The sequence below is a fragment of the Carlito syrichta genome, unplaced genomic scaffold (assembly GCF_000164805.1).
Source record: "Carlito syrichta isolate Samal-C Ts95f unplaced genomic scaffold, Tarsius_syrichta-2.0.1 Scaffold304635, whole genome shotgun sequence".
Classification (NCBI taxonomy): Eukaryota; Metazoa; Chordata; class Mammalia; order Primates; family Tarsiidae; genus Carlito; species Carlito syrichta.
Window position 1 is genome coordinate 896,352 of NW_007248731.1, and position 19,826 is coordinate 916,177.

The 19,826-nt window shown below is 39.4% G+C and overlaps 1 protein-coding gene across 1 annotated transcript in view; it reads left to right on the plus strand.

Moving 5' to 3' along the window:
* The window catches only part of UBE2U (ubiquitin conjugating enzyme E2 U (putative)), a 64,962-nt gene that overhangs the window by 30,078 nt on the left and 15,058 nt on the right, over nt 1-19,826 (plus strand). The window contains exons 7-8 of the mRNA XM_008060502.1: nt 8,001-8,089; nt 16,562-16,643. Of these exons, the coding sequence (XP_008058693.1) occupies nt 8,001-8,089; nt 16,562-16,643 (171 nt within the window). The remainder of the gene's footprint in view (nt 1-8,000; nt 8,090-16,561; nt 16,644-19,826) is intronic.

Here is a 19,826-nt window from a genome sequence, read left to right on the forward strand (position 1 = left end):
GCTGAGGTGGAAGGATCGCTGGAGCCCAGCAGGTTGAGACTGCGGTGGCCGGGAGCGGCCATTGTCCTCCAGTCTGGACGACAGAGTGAGACTCCAACTCAAAAAAAAAAAAGAAAAAAGAAATGGTTAAGAAATGGTTTAAATGATTTTAAAGTAGTGTGGGTTTTACTGCAGTAAAAAAGTAAACGAAAGGAGTGGGTTATGAAATATTATATGTGGCGTTACCATATGCACACACACACTGAGAGGCATTCTAGTATATAGTACATGAACAAATTCAGTTCTTCCATTTACTAGCTATGTGACTAAGGCAAGTTAATTTCTGTGTGTCTCAGTATATGTTAAAATGGCAATAATAATAGTACCAATCAGCCGGGCTCGGTAGCTCAGCCTGTAATCCCACGCCTTTGGGAGGCTGAGGTGAGTGGATTGCCTGAGCCTGCAGGTTCGAGACCCACCTGGGCAGCGAGACCTCATCTCTACAATAAATCAAAAAAATTAGCCGGAAGTGGTAGCACGCGCCTGTAATTCTGGCTACTCGGAAGGCTGAGGCAGAAGGATCGCCAGAGCCCAGCAGGTCGACTCAAAAAATAATAATAATAATAATAGTACCAATCTCATAGGATCGCTGTGAAGATTAAATGAATTAATCACACAGAAAGCACTTACAATGAGTATAACTTTAGTCAAAGATGACTCAAGAACCATTATGACATAAATTTGTAGATGGCATTGTCTTGAAAAATCAAGATTTGTGAAATTGAAAAGAAAAAGCAGGAGAGAAAAATGGGGAGAGGGTGATATTTACAGGTATACGAAGATTCTAGGCAGAGAGAATAGTGCCAAGACCCTTCTTTGAGTATAAGCATGGAAGGTTAGAGAATCAGTACGAAGGAGAAAAGAGGAGGGGGGCAGATGAGGTGAGAGAAGTAGGTGGGGCCAGATCCCTTAGGACTTTATCAAACGTGTAAGGAATTTGGATTCACTTTATTACGCCACGTGTGGAAATTGGGACACAGTTGGACAGCTTTTAAGAAGGGAGAGAGGGAATCAGATTTACATTTTAAAAAGAGTACTTTGCTATAAGGGAAGTGGTTTGTGAAGGATCTAAGGGAGGTACAAGAAGAATGATGAGGTAATCTTAGTAGATCTGGGCACAATGTTGGCAGTGTGGGCTGGGGCTGAGAGTATGACGCGGAGGGGGAGGAAGTGCATGGCCGCAAGGCTTGGGTTGCAGGAGAATTACCCATCAGACGTGGGCTATGAGGAAAAGTGGAATCGAGGAGAATAACTAGATTTTGAGTTGAATTGGGTGGGTACTACTGTCATCTACTGAGAAGGGGAAAATTGGAAGAAGACGCCAGTGAGTGAAATTAAGATGAACGGTTCTCATTGTTGACAAAGTCGAGCAGTCACTGGAGCTCTCATACGTTGCTGCATACATTGTTGTACCTTTTGACATGCGCACACCCAGCTAGGGACACAGTTTAACAGTTTCGTATAATGTCAAACATCACCTACCCTATAAATCCAGTCATTCTACTCCTGAGTATCCACCAAAGAGAGATGGAAATGTGTATTCACAAAAGACTTGTACATTAATGCTCATAGCAAATTTATTGCTAATATTTCAAATTGGAAACAATTAAAATGTCCATCATCAGTTAAAGGAATAAATACAATGTGCTATGTTAGTATGTGGACTACTCTTGGCAATAAAAATGAATACATTATTGATGTGTGTAACCAATATGGAATAAGTATGCAGACATGTTGAATGAAAAAAAACACACAGCAACAAAAGAGTGCATACTGTATGATCCCATTTATATGAAGTTCTAGGACAGGCAGAACTAATCCATCAGATTAATCAAATTAGTAATTACCTAAAGTGCCAAGGGAGATTGACTGGGAAGGGATAGTAGGGAACTTTCTGAAATAATGAAAATACTCTTGTTTGGGGTGATGGTTATGCAGGTGTATGCTTTGTTAAAACTCACCAATTTGTGTACTTAAGCTGTGTTCCTTTTACTGAATGTAAATTATGTTGTAATAAAGTTTATTTAAAAAGGTATTCAACCTGAGAGCGGTGACTCATGCCTGTAATCCTAGCTACTTGGGAGGCTGAGGTGGGAGAATCACTTGAGGCCAGAAGTTTGAGACTCACCCCATCTCTAAAATAAACATATTCAAATATCTTTATAACTCTCTTATAAGTCAAAAGTTATTTAAAAATGAAAAGTTTCTTCTTTAAAAGAAAAAGTATTTAAACTTCTTCAGTGAATAGAAAAACAATGAATATTCTTCCAAGTATCCCTCAAACTCTGATTCAAAAATCTGAGATTATTACAAGAAAGGTAAAATTATAGGCCAATACCTCTTGCAGACATAGGTGCATTAATTCTAATAAAAAATTAGCAAATCAAACCCACTGATCTGTAAAAAGGGATAACACACAAGGAGCAAACAGGATTCATTACAAGAAAGCAAGGTGAGCTTAACATTCAAAAATCAACTTGTGTAACACATTATATTGACCAAATAAAGGAAAAAAACAATGAAATCTTAATGAGTTCAGGAAAAGTGTTTGTTAAAATTTAGCACAATTTATGATTTAAAAAAAAATCCTCAGCAAACTAGGAATGGAAGAAGATTCCCTTATTCCAGTAAAAGGAATCTACAAAAATCAAACAGCCAACTTCATACTGAAATGTGAAATGTTGAACACTTTTCTCCTGAGTTTAGGAACAGGGTAAGTATGTCTACTATCACCACTTTTATTCAGCATTGTACTGGAATACCTAGCCAGTTCAATGAGACAAAGAAAATAAATAAAAGCTTAAAAATTTGAAAAGGATGAAGTCAATCATCCTTATTCATAGATAGCATGATTCTACACGTAGTGAAATCCAAGTGAATATACAAAACTTGAAAATTAATAAGTGAATTTAACAAAGACTCTGGATACAAGATTAAAGTTAAGATTAAAAGCCAACTAGATTTCTTTTTTTAATGTTCTTTTTAAAAATTTTTAAATATGTGGGGTACAATTCAAGGTTAGGCATGCAAATGTTCTTTATGCAGGTACCCTTGTTGATGGGGTGTGCCCCCACACTTCCCCAGCAGTTTCCCACTACTGCCAGTCCTGCCCCTGCCCTCCCCTGACAGTTTTCCACTACTGCCAATCCTGTTTTTATAGTATTACGATAGTTGTTCAAGGTTCGCTTACGAGTGAGAACATGTGATACTCTGTTCTTTGTTTCTGTGATAGATCATTCAGTATTATGGCCTCTAAGTCCATCAACTATATTCCTATATACTCACAATCATCAAATATAAAATGAAATTTTAAAAGCACCATTTACAGATGTGAGGAGTGATATACTACCATTGGGTACAATGTACACTATTCAGGTGATGAGTACACACTAAAAGCCCAGACTACACCACTCTGCAGTATTTTCATGTAACAAAACTGCATGTGTACCCCTAAATCTAGCAATACATCCATGTAACAAAACTGCACTTGTGCCCCTAAATCTATAAAAATAAAAATACCATTCATGGCAGCATCAAAATGTAACAAAACACATGTAAGATGTCTAGACTGGAAACCAAAAATATTTCTTAGCAAAATTTTACAACCTAAGAAAAAGAAACATACAATGTTTGTACTTGGAAAAAGTCTCAACATTATTATAATGTCCAATCTTCCCAAATTAATCTATAGATTCAATTCAATCCCAATCAAAATCTCAGCAGCTTTTTCCTGGAAGTGTATAAGCTGGCTCTAAAATGTATCTAAAAACACCAAGGACAGAGACTAAGAAAGCAAACTTAAAGTTAGTGGATTGGCACCCCCAAGTACCAAGATGTACTAGAAAGCTACAATGAGCCTCACTCTGATTGGATCTTTCTAGATTGAGTTCTTGTCCCTGAAATGGACACCATGGCCAGATAGCCTTGAACCCATCGGGCTCTGATTTAGAGCCAGGATTGGGTTCAGTCCCATCAGAGTGCATGGCATCCACATATTGGAGTAGAGGAAGCAATCATGGTGTCCACTGTGATAACCTTCGTACACAAAATATTTTTACTGGACCCAAATCTTAGTAAGAGTTTGACAGGCCCAAAGGGATAAAGAGTCTCCAGCTGGAGCAGCTCGCCTAACAACAGGAGTATAGAATGGCATGTGGGATCTGTAAGAAGTATGTGTGAGGGAGACTGGTTGTGGGACAGATAGCAGAAGAAGAAAGGTTGGAAATGGCCAGATGGTGAAAAGCCTCAAATTCTTTTTGAGAGTATTTAGACTTCGTCCTATAGAATTCCATAAGCAAGTGTGGTTTTGAAGGGGAGGTAGGATAACCTACCTGTATTCTACCTGAATACAGGGTAGAAAGTCAATTAGGAGGCTGTTTAGAGTTAGCAGGAGAGAAATGATGAGGTACTTATCAAAGGCAACTGAGGAGGCCAGCTGTCACTGGGTGCTGCAGAAGTGCTGAACTTGGCATACTTCATGAATGATTTCATGGAATACTCACAAAACCCACCCGAGAAGGTTTTAGCTCATAGATTTAATAGATGGGGGAAACAGGCCTGGAGAGGTTAGGCAGCGTGCTTAGAAGTCACACACTAGTGCCGGAGGGTTTTAGCCCAGGCCAGCTGATTCCAGACGCTGCACTGGTTTTTTTTTTGGAGGGGGTTGAGTCTGAGTCTCACTCTGTCACCCAGGTTGGAGTGCAGTGGCACGCTCACAGCCACTGCAACCTCAACCCGCTGGGCTCAGGTGATCCTTCGCCTCAGCCTTCCAAGTAGCTGGAACTACAGGCATGCGCCACCATGCCTGGCAATTTTTTTTTAACTGTAGAGACGAGGTCTCACCAAGTTGCCCAGGCTGGTCTCGAACTCCTGGACTCAGGCAGTCCTCTCGTCTCAGCCTCCCAAAGTGCTGGGATGACAGGCTTGAGCCACCATGCCCGGCCAGACCCTGCACTATTAACCGTGATACTACACGACTAGTATGTGATGGAGATGAAGGTTCCAGCCAGAGGTATTTAGGGGTTTGATCATTAGGCTTTGGTTATGGCTGGGTCGTTGCTTCCAGGAGACAGCACTACTGTGATTTTCTTTTTCTCTCAATGAACCTTTTTCTTTCCTTCACTGGCACCTCTTAACTATGAATTGGTTCCTGCTTTTTCTTTTGAAAACATTTACTTATTTTTTTGGAGGTTGTTTCCCCTAATGGCTTTGTCTTGCGACCTTTTTGTTGATTGGACCCAAATCTCTTATTTTCAGTCTCAATTTCTTAGTCACACTCTTAAGAGTCATTTTGACCTGTCCGTCCTATCATCACCTAAAACCCAGGCCTCAAATTAAACTCATATTTTATTCCAGTTTCTCTTGACGCTTTCTATTAATCGCAAACTAACGAGGCTTCCGGGCTTCAGAGGAGCATTTGACCCTAACGTTCCTTCGCCTTCCACACCCTGCCAGGCAGCCAGGCCAGTTCATTCTTTATGCTTTGTGTTCATCTCTTCCTTATACTTCACATCACCTTTGCTCTCACTCTGCGGTCAGCTCTCAGTATCTCATGCCCAAATTGCTGCGTTTGCTTCCTGGCTGGGCCCCTGTATTTAATCTCCCTTATCTACTACTCCCAGAGAAAACTTGCTCAAACACCTTTCATCATTTACTTGCCTTGTTCGGGAACTACCGGTGCTCCTCATTACATGATGGATCAAGACTACTGAATCAACTCTAACCCGCTCTCTGTCTAAATCTGAAGACCCTGCGCTGCCCAGTTTCATTTATTTTATCAAATCCCAACTCTGAATTTGAGCTCTCCATTCTGGTTAACTCTCTTCCCTTCCCCACGCTCCTCTGTATGTACACACACACACACACACACACACACACACACACACACACACACACACACACACCCCATGTTGTTTCCCATCTGAACAATCACCAATACTGTTCCCCTGTCCTCAAATCCCTTCTTCCTCATTTCCAAACACATATCCCAAGCAACTCTTTCCCTGATGGCATAAAAAAAGTGATATCTTCTTCTTCCAACTAATTTTGCTTATTGCCACTGTCAAAGAGGTATCTGTGATTGTGTTCTCCAAATGTCAGGGTTAAACCATGTAATACTTTATTGTGCTAATATAGAAAGCTGTTCAATTCACTAGCCCAGGCATATGTCTTAGTTTCCCAACAGGATAATAAGCTATAAAGTTCAGTTTAAAATCATGCCTTCTGTAGGATGTCCACTTGTATACCTAATGTCCACTTGTACCCTACATCTTTAAAATAAAATAATTTTAAAAATAAATAAAATAAGGTTATGCCTTCTACATTTCTGTATTCATAGTGTCAATAATAATACTCAATACATTCATGTTATTGGTTGAAACTGTAAACACATGTATATTTTTATGCTATATATCTATCCCTATAAGCTTAGTAGTTTACCTGAATAATAGTAAAATTAGTTACTGCTCTCTTATTTTAAGGGGCAGTTTCCTTTATAGAAATGAAAATGCACTTATTCCCAAATGTTTAAGACATTCTTCTTTGTATATTCAAACTATACTAAAGTTATGCCTTTTAGGGTAATATTGTTAATTATTCTGGGGGGGATGGCAGGGAAAAGCCCCGAAGGCTAACAGTTTGAAACTGAACAGGACACCCTTGGGAAGGGAGAGGGTCATGGGTCATCGTCAAACAGACAGAAAACAATGGAGACGATTGTGCCTGAAGATGGTGTATTTTTTTACAAGACAGTGTGTTGACAGTTTCCTTCCTCTTGGGTCATTGTTGTCTGCTAAATGATCTGTGACAGCAAATGGATCACAAGCTTTTTCATGCAGGAGATATAATGCAGCCTTTCATTTTGTTCCCTCCGTGCCAAACGCGAAACATTTCATTGGCAAATTCATGTTAGTTTAGTATATCATTTGGTAGTCTAAAGACAGCATGCCGCTCTGGAAGCAATAATAGTAATGATTAATTTATCTTCACCAAGTTTTGAATTCTTACTTAAGTGTGATTGCAAAAGTAATAACACATTTGAAAAATATTAGTCTTAAAATTTGCAATTGTTATTTAAATAAATGAATGTGTTAACACGTTTCGATATTGCCCCATTAATTTCAAAGTTGAGTCAAATATTTGCTTTAAGGTACCTACAATTTACCTATAAAAATTAATGTTGATGTACTTGCCCTAACTGAAAAGTTGCTGCTTCTTTCAAGGAGCTAGGAACTTAAATTGGAAAACAGGCATAAAACATAAAATGTGATGCTTAAATGTCTATTTAATTGGTGATTTCACATGTCCAAAAAATACCCCTTAATATGACTGAATGTTTGGTTTATAGAATATCAAGAATCTGAGATCGAAAGTTTGTGGGAGAAAATACCTGGAAATGCAGCTATTCAAGAAAATGCTTTATAGTTTCCACTTAATACTTTATAACAATCTTTGCTCTTCACTAGGACATAGTAATATTAGCTCAGGGAAGAGAAAATGTAGCAAAGAGTGGCAGAAAGCGACTGGTTTTTCCCTCTTTGAAAACAGTCAAATTCTGTGTAAAAATTAATCTCAATTTGGAGGCTTTTATTCTTCCAACATCATAAGAAATAAATAAAGGTGCTTTTATATAATTTGATATAGAAGTTCGAGAAAGTTGTTTACTGTAGAATATTTATACATATCATGCTTTGCTTAAAGTTCCTTTTTAATGTTAGGTCTGAAAGGCAGATGTCTTAACCTATATTTTTATAATGTACATGGGCTCACATTTACATATATTATTGAAAAATGATTTGGGCAGGTTTTCAATGTGTTGGAATCATTTGTTAGAAATGGATGTTAGAATTTGCAAGTCAGTGTAATGTTTTGTGACAGGATACTGTTATCTGAATGGTCCATCTTATGCTGTAATTTTAAAAAGCAAATTTGCAAACTGTCCATTGTCTGATTTTTATTTTCAGACCCATTAAACCAGTCTCATTTAATGATTACTACAAGACATGGTCTAGAATAGCTACATCAAAAGCCACAGAATACTACAGAAGTCCATGTAAGGTGATCCTTTTTTAATCCTGTGTCTTTTTAGTATATATTAATCTGTTAATTATTCTCAGCTTTCTTGCCTTTAAAGACTTACTGACACATATCTGCTATGGAAGGTGATGAACTTTTCTGTTGGGACTGTAGACTATTAATTCAACAGCTATTAATTTAGTTCTTCTTTTTAGAGCCCTGATTAAAAGCCAGAAGGAAACATAGGCAATTAGAAGAATAAAAGGCAAAGTACTCAGTCTTATGAGGGTCACTTTACTCCCTTCATCTCAGAGAGAAGTTTCTGCAGCAGAAGGAACCTTTTAAATTCTCTTCTAAGCCAGAGGAAGTATTAGGTAGAAACTCAGCAAGAAAACATAAGAATCTGGGCCGCTCAATGTTGTCAGTCTGAAAGGAAAAACCATCTGTTCTATCATCATCACATATTCAGAATCAAAAAGATGGGATATTTTGAGGATGATTTCATTATCTGGGTTGCAGTAGGTTGTCCAGTCTGCACGTATTTACTGAAAGATGACTGCCGCAGCCACTGTGCTAAAATGGCACATTCTGGAGTGAGTGGTGACTTCCGAATTCCCAGATTCGGTGCTTGTGTTTTCGACCTTTGCTTACTTGAACTCTCATCTGCTGTGCTCTGCTTGGCTCACATGATGCCATACATCTGTGGTTTTTCTTCTCCCTCCCCTGGGCACTCCTCTGCCTCTTCCCTTGGCCATGCCTTCATTCAGGCCTCTTCACCTGCTGTCTTCAAATGACCTCTTCCACTGCTGGTTTTCATTAGCCTCACCTCCAGCCAGACCTGTCTTCTGAATTCTACTTGCATATTTACAACTCTGTATCGGACATCTCACCCACACGGATTAATAGGCAACACATATGTAAGATGTCCCAAAGTGAATTCACTGTCTTGCCCCAAGCCCATTCTTCCGCCTTTAGTCCCTCTCTTGATCAGTGGCCTACCACCATTTGTGCATTTTCTTGCCTAAGTTGCACTCTTAGAAGCCCCCTGGAACTCTTTATTTCTCTCACTGAGCCTAAATGATGTTATGTCCTGCAACATTATGAAAGCTTCCACTCTGTTCCACTTCATGACCCCTGCCTTCCTTTGGAGTCTCATTATGTTTCATCTCATCCTTGTGATAATTTCCTAACCATCACAAAATGTAGTATGTAATTTTAAGGCACATATTAGGGCACAAGGTATACCTAATCTTAACAGATATTTTTAAAAAGTAAATTAGATACATCGCTTTTAAGAAATCACACGTTCTTTCAGGAGGCGGGTTATTAATTATTTTTATGATCATATATTACCATCCGCCTTACTCGTTGATTAGTGGTTAAAAGTAACTTAAAGTGTTTTAAGATACACAGTCTTTAGCAACTCTAGAAATATATAAAGAGTTTTGTTATTTTTGAATGTTTATTTCATTTCAAAGATCTGTGGTTGAGTGCTACTGAATCGATTCAGCATACACATCAACTAGGCATGCCTGCTATGTATGAGGCACTGAGCAGCTCACATTGGCTCCAGGGATGGTAACCCTTTGTCACACAACCACTGTGTTGAGAGACATTAATTGGCACACTCTAGGGAATCACGCAGAGTCAAACTCCTTCCACCCAAAACAGATCATTACAGAATGGCGCTTTTGTAAAATAGCATGTAAATATATAAGGGCACTTGGAACCTCCAAACTGCTAGAGAAAAAAAAAATACTAAAAGCACATGTCAAAACTTAAGGAGATTTGGGAATGAAGAATAAAGACTAATTAGAACATGGGAGGAAATAATGAGGCAACTGTGACCGCAGTTTCTTTCTCAAAAGAATGTGACCCAAAATGTTTAATTTTGTTTCTGCATCTGTCACTAACCTAGTGTGTAATTCATCCCTGTTTGTAAAGGCAGTCGCTGGTAATAGTTATCTCTACTCCAGAAGAATCTCTGAGATTTTGAATCTAGCACTTAGTGCAAGATTCCACCATCCCCCTGCCTCTTCCTCCTCTAGGGAATTGTTATAAGAATGTTTCAAGAGCTTTCCTTGAATAATAACCAGCACTTAATTTGAAAAAATTAAATGTAAACCTCACATGTGCTGCTGGCCATTTTATCTTTTGATAGTTCAGCTGGCTGAGATCCAACACTATCTTTTTTAATGGCCTAATTTCCTGGCAATAATAAAGATAAAGCTTTTAGATTATAGAATGCTTCTTCAACTACTCTGAAATAAAAGAGAAACTTCTAATAACTTCATTTTCTAAAGTTACATTCTTATCAGAAAGACTATTAAACTCCAGTGAATATTTTTAAGAATTTTATATTTTACGAAGTACAAAGTGGTGAATCATTATATTTTGATTTGGGGTATTAATTCTTTTCCATATCTTTGTGCCACAAATCTATATATATAGCCATTGGTGCTATAACTATGCTAAGTGTATTCCTGTATAATTCTGTTTACTAAATATGCTCATAACTATTGTTTCTTAACCATCCCAATCTATCATTTTTATTTATTCAACCAATGTTTATTGAGCATCTAATATATGTCATGCACAATGGTATATGAACCCTATGAGATAGGTAGGCATTTTTATTATCACTCTACTTTACAGATGAGAAAACTAACACCAGGAAAAGCTAAGTAATTTATCTAAGGTAACACATATGAGGGAGAATATCACATATTGATAAAGAGTCAGATTACCAGAGTTTAATTGTGGCTCTGACATTTATTAGCTTGTGGCCTTGGGTAAGTTTCTTTACCCCTCTTTGTCCCAGTTTCCTCATTCATAAAATGAGAATAATCACAGTACATACCTTGTGAGGCTGAACTTTGTAAAACAGTTGTCTAGCATGTAGTGGGTCTTCCACAAGTGTGTCTATTATTAATTAAGTAAGCTGTGGTCCAGAGACTTTAACCAGCTCTTCTGATTTCACATTTGTTGGTCTTCCTCTTGTAGGATACTGCCTCCATAACACAAAGTTAAATTGTTATCTCTGTATGTATGAGATTTCAGTTCAAACTCGGAAATACACACAGTACATTTATAAATAATTACAAGTTTGTGTTCATAATCGCAGGCACCCACGTGGTCAGTGTGCCAAAGATCTACTGTTCTCTGCCCATCACTCTAGAATGGCAAGTAAAAGGTTTGGCAGAGAACAAACCAGTACATATGGTTGTGGGCAACAGCGCCTTCACAGCAGAATACAATCCCCATAAGGAAATGTTTATGTTAGAGGAAAAGAATTCCTCTAGACCGGCATACTCTGAGCACTAAGAGTGGGCTTCCTGGTGTTTTTTTGCTGTCATCAAGACAACCCAAACAGCCTGAAGCATCATGGGGATGCTTGCTTTCGCCCTAGGAGACGTTCCTTCTTTGAATCTTTGAGCCAGTAAGGGCAAGCTTCTCCGAAACACATGTAGATGCAAGAAGCAGCATCCTCTGATTCTAACGCAATGGTTCTCAGTCTTCGCTGTTCATTAAAACCACCTGAGGAGCTTGTAAAAATTCTAATATAGAGGGCATTCCCCCAGACCAATTACATCAGGATCTCTGGGAGTAGGACCAAGCAGCAGTTGCTTTTAAAGCTCCCCAGGTGACCACAAAGTGCAGCCAAGGCTGGGAAGGGTCTAGTGGGAAGAGCATGATATCAGAAGTTAGAAACTCCTCAGCCCTCCACTAGCTTAGCTACACCCAGGTAAATGAATTTAAGCTGGTCACTTGGCTCTTTGAACCTCATTTTTTATTCCTATTTTTTTTTTTATGAGTCTGGGTCTTACTTTGCTAACCAGGCTGGAGCGCAGTGGCATGATCATGGCTCACTGCAGCTTCAACCTCCTGGGCTCAAGCAATCCTCCTGTTTCAGCCTCCTGAGTAGCTGGGACTACAGGAGCGCGCCACCATACCTGGCTGATTTTTGGATTTTTTTTTAGAGATGAGGTCTTGCTGTGTTGTCCAGGCCGTTCTCGAACTCCTGGCTTCAAGTGATTCTCACTCCTTGGTCTTTCAAAGTGCTGGGCTTACAAGTGTGAGCCACCACACCCAGTCTTATTTTTTATTTCTATTCATTGGCCAAAATATTCCATCCTGCCTCAAGTTCTTAACTTGAGGTAATATGTGTGAAAATTAAACATGCTGAGGAAAGTTGGTACTATTATATTTCTTTGGATGGGATCATCCCAGCAGTGGAAAAAGAACTTCAGGTCAGCCTCTACAGATGCTGGACAAGAGGTATGTCTTGGAAAAAGCAGAGTAGAAACAATACCCAGAAATCCTCAAAACAACAGAGAAGGAAGAAGAACTATCTTTGGAGGCAAGAGAGGATGCTTTTCTACCACAGATTATCAAACCACCATGAAGGCAAGATAGAGGTGAGAGGAAGGAATTTCAGTTTGCAGAACTTCCGATAAAATGTCACTGGTCCTTGCTTCTCTCTCTCTTTCTCACCTGTTCTTATTCTTTCATTATTCCCTCTAAGCAGCTTCATTCATTGAGCATCTTCTGTATCTAGACATTTGATCATGTGTGGGAGACAAGAAGATACCTAATGTGACAAGCTTTTCGAGGAACTTACAGGCAAATGGCAGGACACATAAGTGAAAAAACTAGAGGGATTAAAATAGGAGGTGTTAAAATGCATGTTTGTATGAAGTACTGTGGCATTTTCATCTCTTGGATGATCGAGAAAGCAGTGAAGAAAATGAATCAATGGATTGCCTGAGCCCGCAGGTTCAAGACCGGCCTAAGCAACGTGGAGAGACCTCGTCTCTACAATAAATCAAAAACTAGCCAGGCGTGGTAGCACACACCTGTAATTGTGGCTACTTGGAAGGCTGAGGCACAAGGATTGCTGGAGCCCAGCAGGTAGATGCTGAGGTGAATGGGAGTGTGCCACTGCACTCCAACCTGGGCGACGGAGTGCGACTCCAACTCAAAAAAAAGAAAAAGAAAATGAGTTAATGATTTACAACGAATGGGACCGTTCGGGAACGATGACCGTGTCATTTGAGGTTTCATAACATGTAAAGAAGAGCCTGCCACACATATTCAAACATAATGTAGGAGAGATGATTTCAAAAAAATTAAGGAATTATCCTTAAATAGAAACCTCAAAAGGAAGTAGCATTTGTGAGAGATGAAGTTTTAAATCTTGGCTAAGAGAAATGAAGAGCCCCAATGAGAAGACATTACTCAACCTTTCTGTGTCTGTCCATCTGTAAAGTGGGCATGAGAGTGGTAACCACTGCATGCTTATCTTACGTGTGCCCAGGGTATAGTGAAAAAATTCTATTAATGTTCATTGTTATAACCATCTAAAACCACACATGGCATCAGGGACTGGTTTTGTGGAAAACAGTTTTTCTGTGGGCCCGGGCAGGGGCAGGACAGTTCCGGGATGATTCACGCACATTACATTTATTGTGCACATTATTTCTGTTATTATCACATTGTAATATATAATGAAATAGTTATACAACTCACCATAAAAAAGAGGCACAGATGGAAGTGGTAAATGGGTCACATGCATGCTGGATTCTGTCTTAAAGCCTGCCACCAGATGCAGCTGTACAATTAAAGTCCATCAACTCACTTACCAGTCGCTGAGAGGGTTTTGAGATAAGTCTGCAAGCAAGCGATGTACTACGGTCTCTGTGCAGTCAAATCTCACTGCTATTGCTCATCTGTATTTGCAGCCACTCCCCAGCGCTAGCATCACCGCCTTAGCTCCACCTCAGATCATCAGACATTAGGTTCTCACTAGGAGCGTGCAACCTAGATCCCTCCTGTGAGCAGTTCACAATAGGGTTTGCGCTCCTGTGAGATCTTTTTTTGTTGTTTTTCAGTGGAGTCTCACTCCATCGCCCAGGCTGGAGTGCAGTGGCATGCTCACCGCCACCCCAACATTGACCTGCTGGGATCTGGCCATCCTTCCGTCTCAGCCTTCCAAGTAGCAGGCACATGCTACCATGCCTGGCTCATTGTAGAGATGAGGTCTCACCAAGTGGCCCAGGTTGGTCTTGAACCCATGGGCTCAGGCAGTCCCCTCACTTCGGCCTCCCAAAGTGTTGGGATTACAGGCTGAGCCACTGAGCCCGGCCTCCTGTGAAATCTAATGCCGCTGCTGATCTGACAGAAGGTGGAGCTCAGGTGGTCATGCAGGCAATGGGGAGTGGCTGTGAATACAGATGAAGCTTCCCTCACTCGCCTGCCACCCACCCCCTGCTGTGCAGCCCGGTTCCTAACAGCCATGGACCACTATCAATCTGTTGTCTGGGAGTTGGTGACCCCTGATCTGAAAGAAATAATGAGATCTCACTAAGCTCTCTAAGGAGCTACAATTTGCTTCTTTAATGGAAGGGAGGAACATATATCTAAATACCAATAAAAAGAGTATTAATGAAGCCTATAAGAACATGTATGCACGAGTTATATGTGCTTATGTGTGTTTGAAGCAAGAAAATTTTAAAAAATAGGAGCATTGCTAGCAAGAAATAATGTCAGATTAATCGAAGAAAAAGAGAATTATTCAGTTAAATTTTTTTTCTATCAATGGCAAATGTCAGCAAGCTAAAAGGGGTACATTAATCGTTGTTAAGAAGAAAGCTCCAGATAAGGACAAGACTGGTGGAGAACATCCAGTTCATTTAAACGGTTCACAACTTGAAACTCAGAATAATAATAACTAGCGAGATAAAATATATGTGGGCATATGATCTGACTTAATAGTATTTTATGTAAAAATTACCAGTGCCTTAAGTTTAGGAGGTTTTCAGTAAATCTCATGTGAATTTGATTGAAGGCAAAGGCATAGAATTAACCATAAACTTATGAGCCAGTGGTGATGTAATGTGATTTCCAGAAAATACTAATGCAGATCTGAGCTGAGTTGATAGTGCACAGATCAAGGGACGGAGTAAACCCATTCACGTCTTTGCTTCAGACGAAATCAAGATCCCGATCCAGCTCTGAACACACACTTCAATAGTAGCATCAACAGAGTTCACCTGGGGACAGTAAGGATGGTTAAGTGTCCAGCAAATCACACTCTAAGAAAAATTGGAAAGAACTGAGGCTTACCTGGGAGCAATCTTCAAATGTTAGCGGACCCTGTCCCGTGGGAGAGGGATGAACTGGCCCAGAGGTCAGAACTGGGACCGGTGTAAACTCACAGCACTCAGGTTAAGAAAGGACATTGTAACCTGTTTCTGCTAATGGGATGGACAGTCTCCCAACAACAAAGTGGTACGTTTTCTGTAGTTGGCAAGGGTTCATTCAGAGCCTGGAAGGTTATCTTTTGTGGAATCTTGCTTTGTGAAAGATCAAGCAAGATCTTTACTGTCACTTCCAGCTCAAAATTTCATTTTTCTACTTTAAGTACTGAATTCTGTTAAACTGTGATGTCTGTGTGTTTGTTGTTGTTGTTTTGAGTTGGAGTCTCACTCTGTCACCCAGACTGGAGTGCAGTGGCCGCTCCCGACCACTGCAGCCTCCACGTGCTGGGCTCCGGCGATCCTTCCACCTCAGCCTTCCAAGTAGCTGGAACTACAGGTGCGTGCTACCATGCCCGGCTCATTTTGATTTATTGTAGAGATGAGGTCTCGCCAAGTTGCCCAGGCGGGTCTCGAACCCGCGGGCTCAGGCAATACACTCACCTCAGCCTCCCAAATGTGCGGGATTACAGGCTGAGCCACCGAGCCTGGCTATATCTGTGTTTTTTATATGAGTTATTTTAAAACTTTCCTTATGAGTGTTGCTAAAAAACAGAATTTCAGTACAGTTAGTTTAGAGATCTGACTGGCTTGTATTCGCAATTCATGAATCAGATAGCATCTCATCTAAATTACAGGCAAGTGCTCTGCTGGGCATGGCAGAACAGTTCATTTTTATATGTCAGCCAGAGCAGGAACAAGAAAATGGAATAAAACACACAATGTATTGGTTAACATAAGGTACTTTGGATGACTTTCCTTGTAGGGGTTAAAGTTGACTGGGCCCCTTCTGATTGGTTGCCGTGATTCTTTCTCTTTAAAAACAAACAAGCAGACAAACAAACAAAAAAACTGGTCTGTTTGGGGATTTTCCTGTTTCCTTAAAGTTTCAGTTTGATTGCATAACACTTAGCCTGAGTGACTCCATTTTGGTTTCGGCCTGTGCAGGAGGCAAGTCCAAAACCATGGTCTCCTATAAATTTAACTTAACACTACCAATGTTATATAGGCAAATGTCATTATAATACAAAAAAATTTCCAAGTCACAATCTACTTATTTCAAACAACAACTCATATTACAAAGTTCCAATAAAAACAACACATTTGGAAGAGTTTCTGAGCGTTGTAATATGACTTGAATTACATAGTATATGTTATTGCCACATATCAACTTAAGAAATGAATAATTTTTAATTCTTAACTATGATTTAAAACTGTATGCATAGCTTCTTTTTTTAATACTCTAATTTCAGTGCTTGAAGACCCAAATTTCACTGGACAGTATTATAAATGGAAGAAAATGGATCTACAATATCCTAAAGAATGGAGTTTAAAGTAAGAAACTTGAAGTGCCTTGAATGCATCCATTAACTTGAAATGTCTATTATTCCACTTTCTGCTATCCCTCTGAAACATCAGAAGAAACGCCAGGAAATAACAACTTGTGCCCTCTTCTAAGCTTGAGAATGAGTATAAGAGAGTATTGTCTCTTTCATATGAACCCAGGTAGGAAGTATTTTTGCTACCTATTGGCTGCCAAAGATGGAGACAGAAAGAATATGCCATGGTGAAAAAAACTCTCATAATACGCTCCGCATTAATTCTTTTACTTCCATTTCCAACATCTTTATTAATATATGACTTAAAAAAATTTTTTTTAAAGCAGAAGACAGTTTACATATCACCAATTAGTTTTTCTTAGCTCCAAATGTTTTTTCTTCCGCATATATATATATATGCAGATATATATATATAATATATTTGGTTCTTGGTTTCTCACTCAGGAACCAAATGTATTTCATCTAATGAGAAAGTATATAGTAAAATACAAGCATAAATTATGATGAGATTTTTAGAAATCATTGACTCTTAGACCACATCTAGGAAGGAACCTTAATCTCATCTTTGTTCTCTTGACTCCTGGAGGCAGTTTTTCTGCTTCATCATGCTGGAGTAAAGATTCCATCTCCATTCTGTGGTATTGGCTGTGCCATGCTAGTCACTGATTCTGGTGTGCTTATTTCAAGGTACTCCAAGTGTGTGCTACCATAAATCTAAGGGAATTAAAGATTCTATTTGTTGCATTCACTTCATTTTTTAGCTCTTTGACTTACTGTTAGCAGTGGGTCCTCTTTTCTAGATGGAAATACAGGAATAATAAAAATAATGTGCTGTATTTTGAATTTGTATAGAAGCTGAGATTCTAAAATATAATCCCCTACTTTTTAAATCATAGTTCAGATTGGGTTTTTCAGGTTGATTTGTTTGTTTGTTTGTTTGTTTTTATTTTTTGAGTCAGGTCTCACTCATGCTGGAGTGCCGTGGCACATTCACAACTCATCACAGCCTGGAACTCCTGGGCTGAGACAATCTTACCATCTCAGCCTCTCGAGTAACTGGGACTACAGGCAAATGCCTGGCCAATTTTTTTTTTTTTTTGGTGGAGATGAGGTCTTGCTATGCTGCCCAGGCTGATCCAAACTCTTGGACTCAAGCAATCCTCCCACCTCAGCCTCCCAAAGTGCTGGAATTACAGGCATGAGCCACTGTACCTGGCCTTTAGTTAGTATTTTTTGTTGTTGTTGTTTTGTTTTTTTCAATTGATTCTGCAACAGCTTCTTTCCTTCAAACCAAAATGGAAAAAAGTGTTTACATTCAATATACTTTTTCTGCTTTCAGGATAAATATAGGCAGTAGAAAAATTTTGATTAAGCAGAATTTGAAGGAGTGCAAGCATGTTTTTTTTTCTTGCATGCACATTTGAAATTTCTTTTAGAATTGAAGAAGCCCACTTAGAATATAAGGTTAATTTTGCTTTGACATGACTTTTTTTGTTTCCTTTAACAAAACTGTTTTATTTGTTTGATCATTGATTCATTATGTAATGCCAACATCCCACAGAACCCCAAAATTTAGAAAAGGTAGGACCATGTCATTTTCAATGTATCCATCCACTTCTACATATGGCTCAAATAATTGTGAACTGTTTGAGTGCTGGAACATTTTTCCAAATAACATTATTTTGAAGTTATAGGTCAAATTATCGTGTGCATAGTGACCCTGTCAGAATAAAATTCATGTCTTATGCCATCTGGTGGCTGATGAGAATACATTTAGATTAGAAGACATTTGCTTTTTGTAAATTTTGGAGTCGACATTTGCTTCTTGTAAATTTTGGAGTCGCTTAGTCAAAAACCCCACCATTTAAATGAAGTTTTAAAAAGATATTACACTTAGCTACATTTTATCGTGGCATAAATACTTGAGTGTGCAAATGTATAGAGGTATAGTGAAATTCCAAAGAATGGTGAATTTCAACTTCTTTTCAGACAATTGTCAAAAGTCTTGTGTTTGTCAAAATGCATGAGGCATGATGAAGTGGGCAGTTCAGAGACAGGAAAGGTCTGGCCATGCAATAAGCCATCGGCCTGCATGTGCAAGCCATATATGACCGTGATGCATCACTCTGCTTTCAGTCTTGGAAAATGCTTTCCTTGCACTGAGAGTTCCTATTTCAAAAAACAGAAAATGCAGATGAGAGCCTTTCTTTGCCCAGAGTTAAGGGAAGAGAGAAACCTGTCTTCCCTGCTACTCTCCTCCCCTCCCCTCATCAATCAATACGGATTCTTAAGCTAAATGCTTTTCTCTCACAGTTATTTGGGGACCTAAGGTCCCTTCACCACTTTGTGCCTCCAGCTTGGGATATCTTTCTCAGCAGGGTCTGCTGGTGGTCTAGATCTAGGATTTGGTGGGAGTCAAAAGATGGAACATGGAGTCCTTACAAGTAGGGGCACTGGAACCAAACCTTCTGGTTTTGCATTCTGGCTCTGCCAATGACCAGCTCTGTGACCTTAAGCGAGTTTGCTAATTTCTTTGTGCCTCTGTTCCATCTGTTAAATGGTAGTAATACGTGCACTTAGCTCCCAAGGAAAGCAGGTGAGGGTTAAATACATTACTATATAGAGAAATCTTCAAACAGTATGTGGCATATGGTAAGCACTCACAAGGTTTGCTATTATCCATGCCCCCCTCCCCATGGTCCTCATTCAGTTTGCAGATGAAAATATCTTTCTTTAGAAGCAGCTGGGGAAAGCTTCAGAGTCAGACCAATCTTGGAGAAATGCTTAGAAATTCTTAGCCACTCTGCACTTGTTTCCTTATCTGTTGAGAGGAGGGACAACATTACATGCCTTGCAAAGTTGTTTAGCTTTTCGTTCCATTATCTCCTGAATGAAATCATATATATAAAGGAATACAGTGTGGCACATGAACATTCAGTACGAGGAGATGAAAGCTCATGGCCTCCAGCTTTTCGGAGCATAAAAATAGTCTGTCAGAAACGCTTAAAACTCGTCAACTTTTCTCAGATTAGAAAACAGCACCTACCAGTGCTACATTTATTTGAGTCCCATTGTGCCTCTGACTCTTTTTCCTTCTCCATGCCCCCTCCGTCATTTCTTCTGCCTGACAGTGCTTTGCAAGGATGGCATGAAGATCCGTCCTCGTGGAAACAGTCCC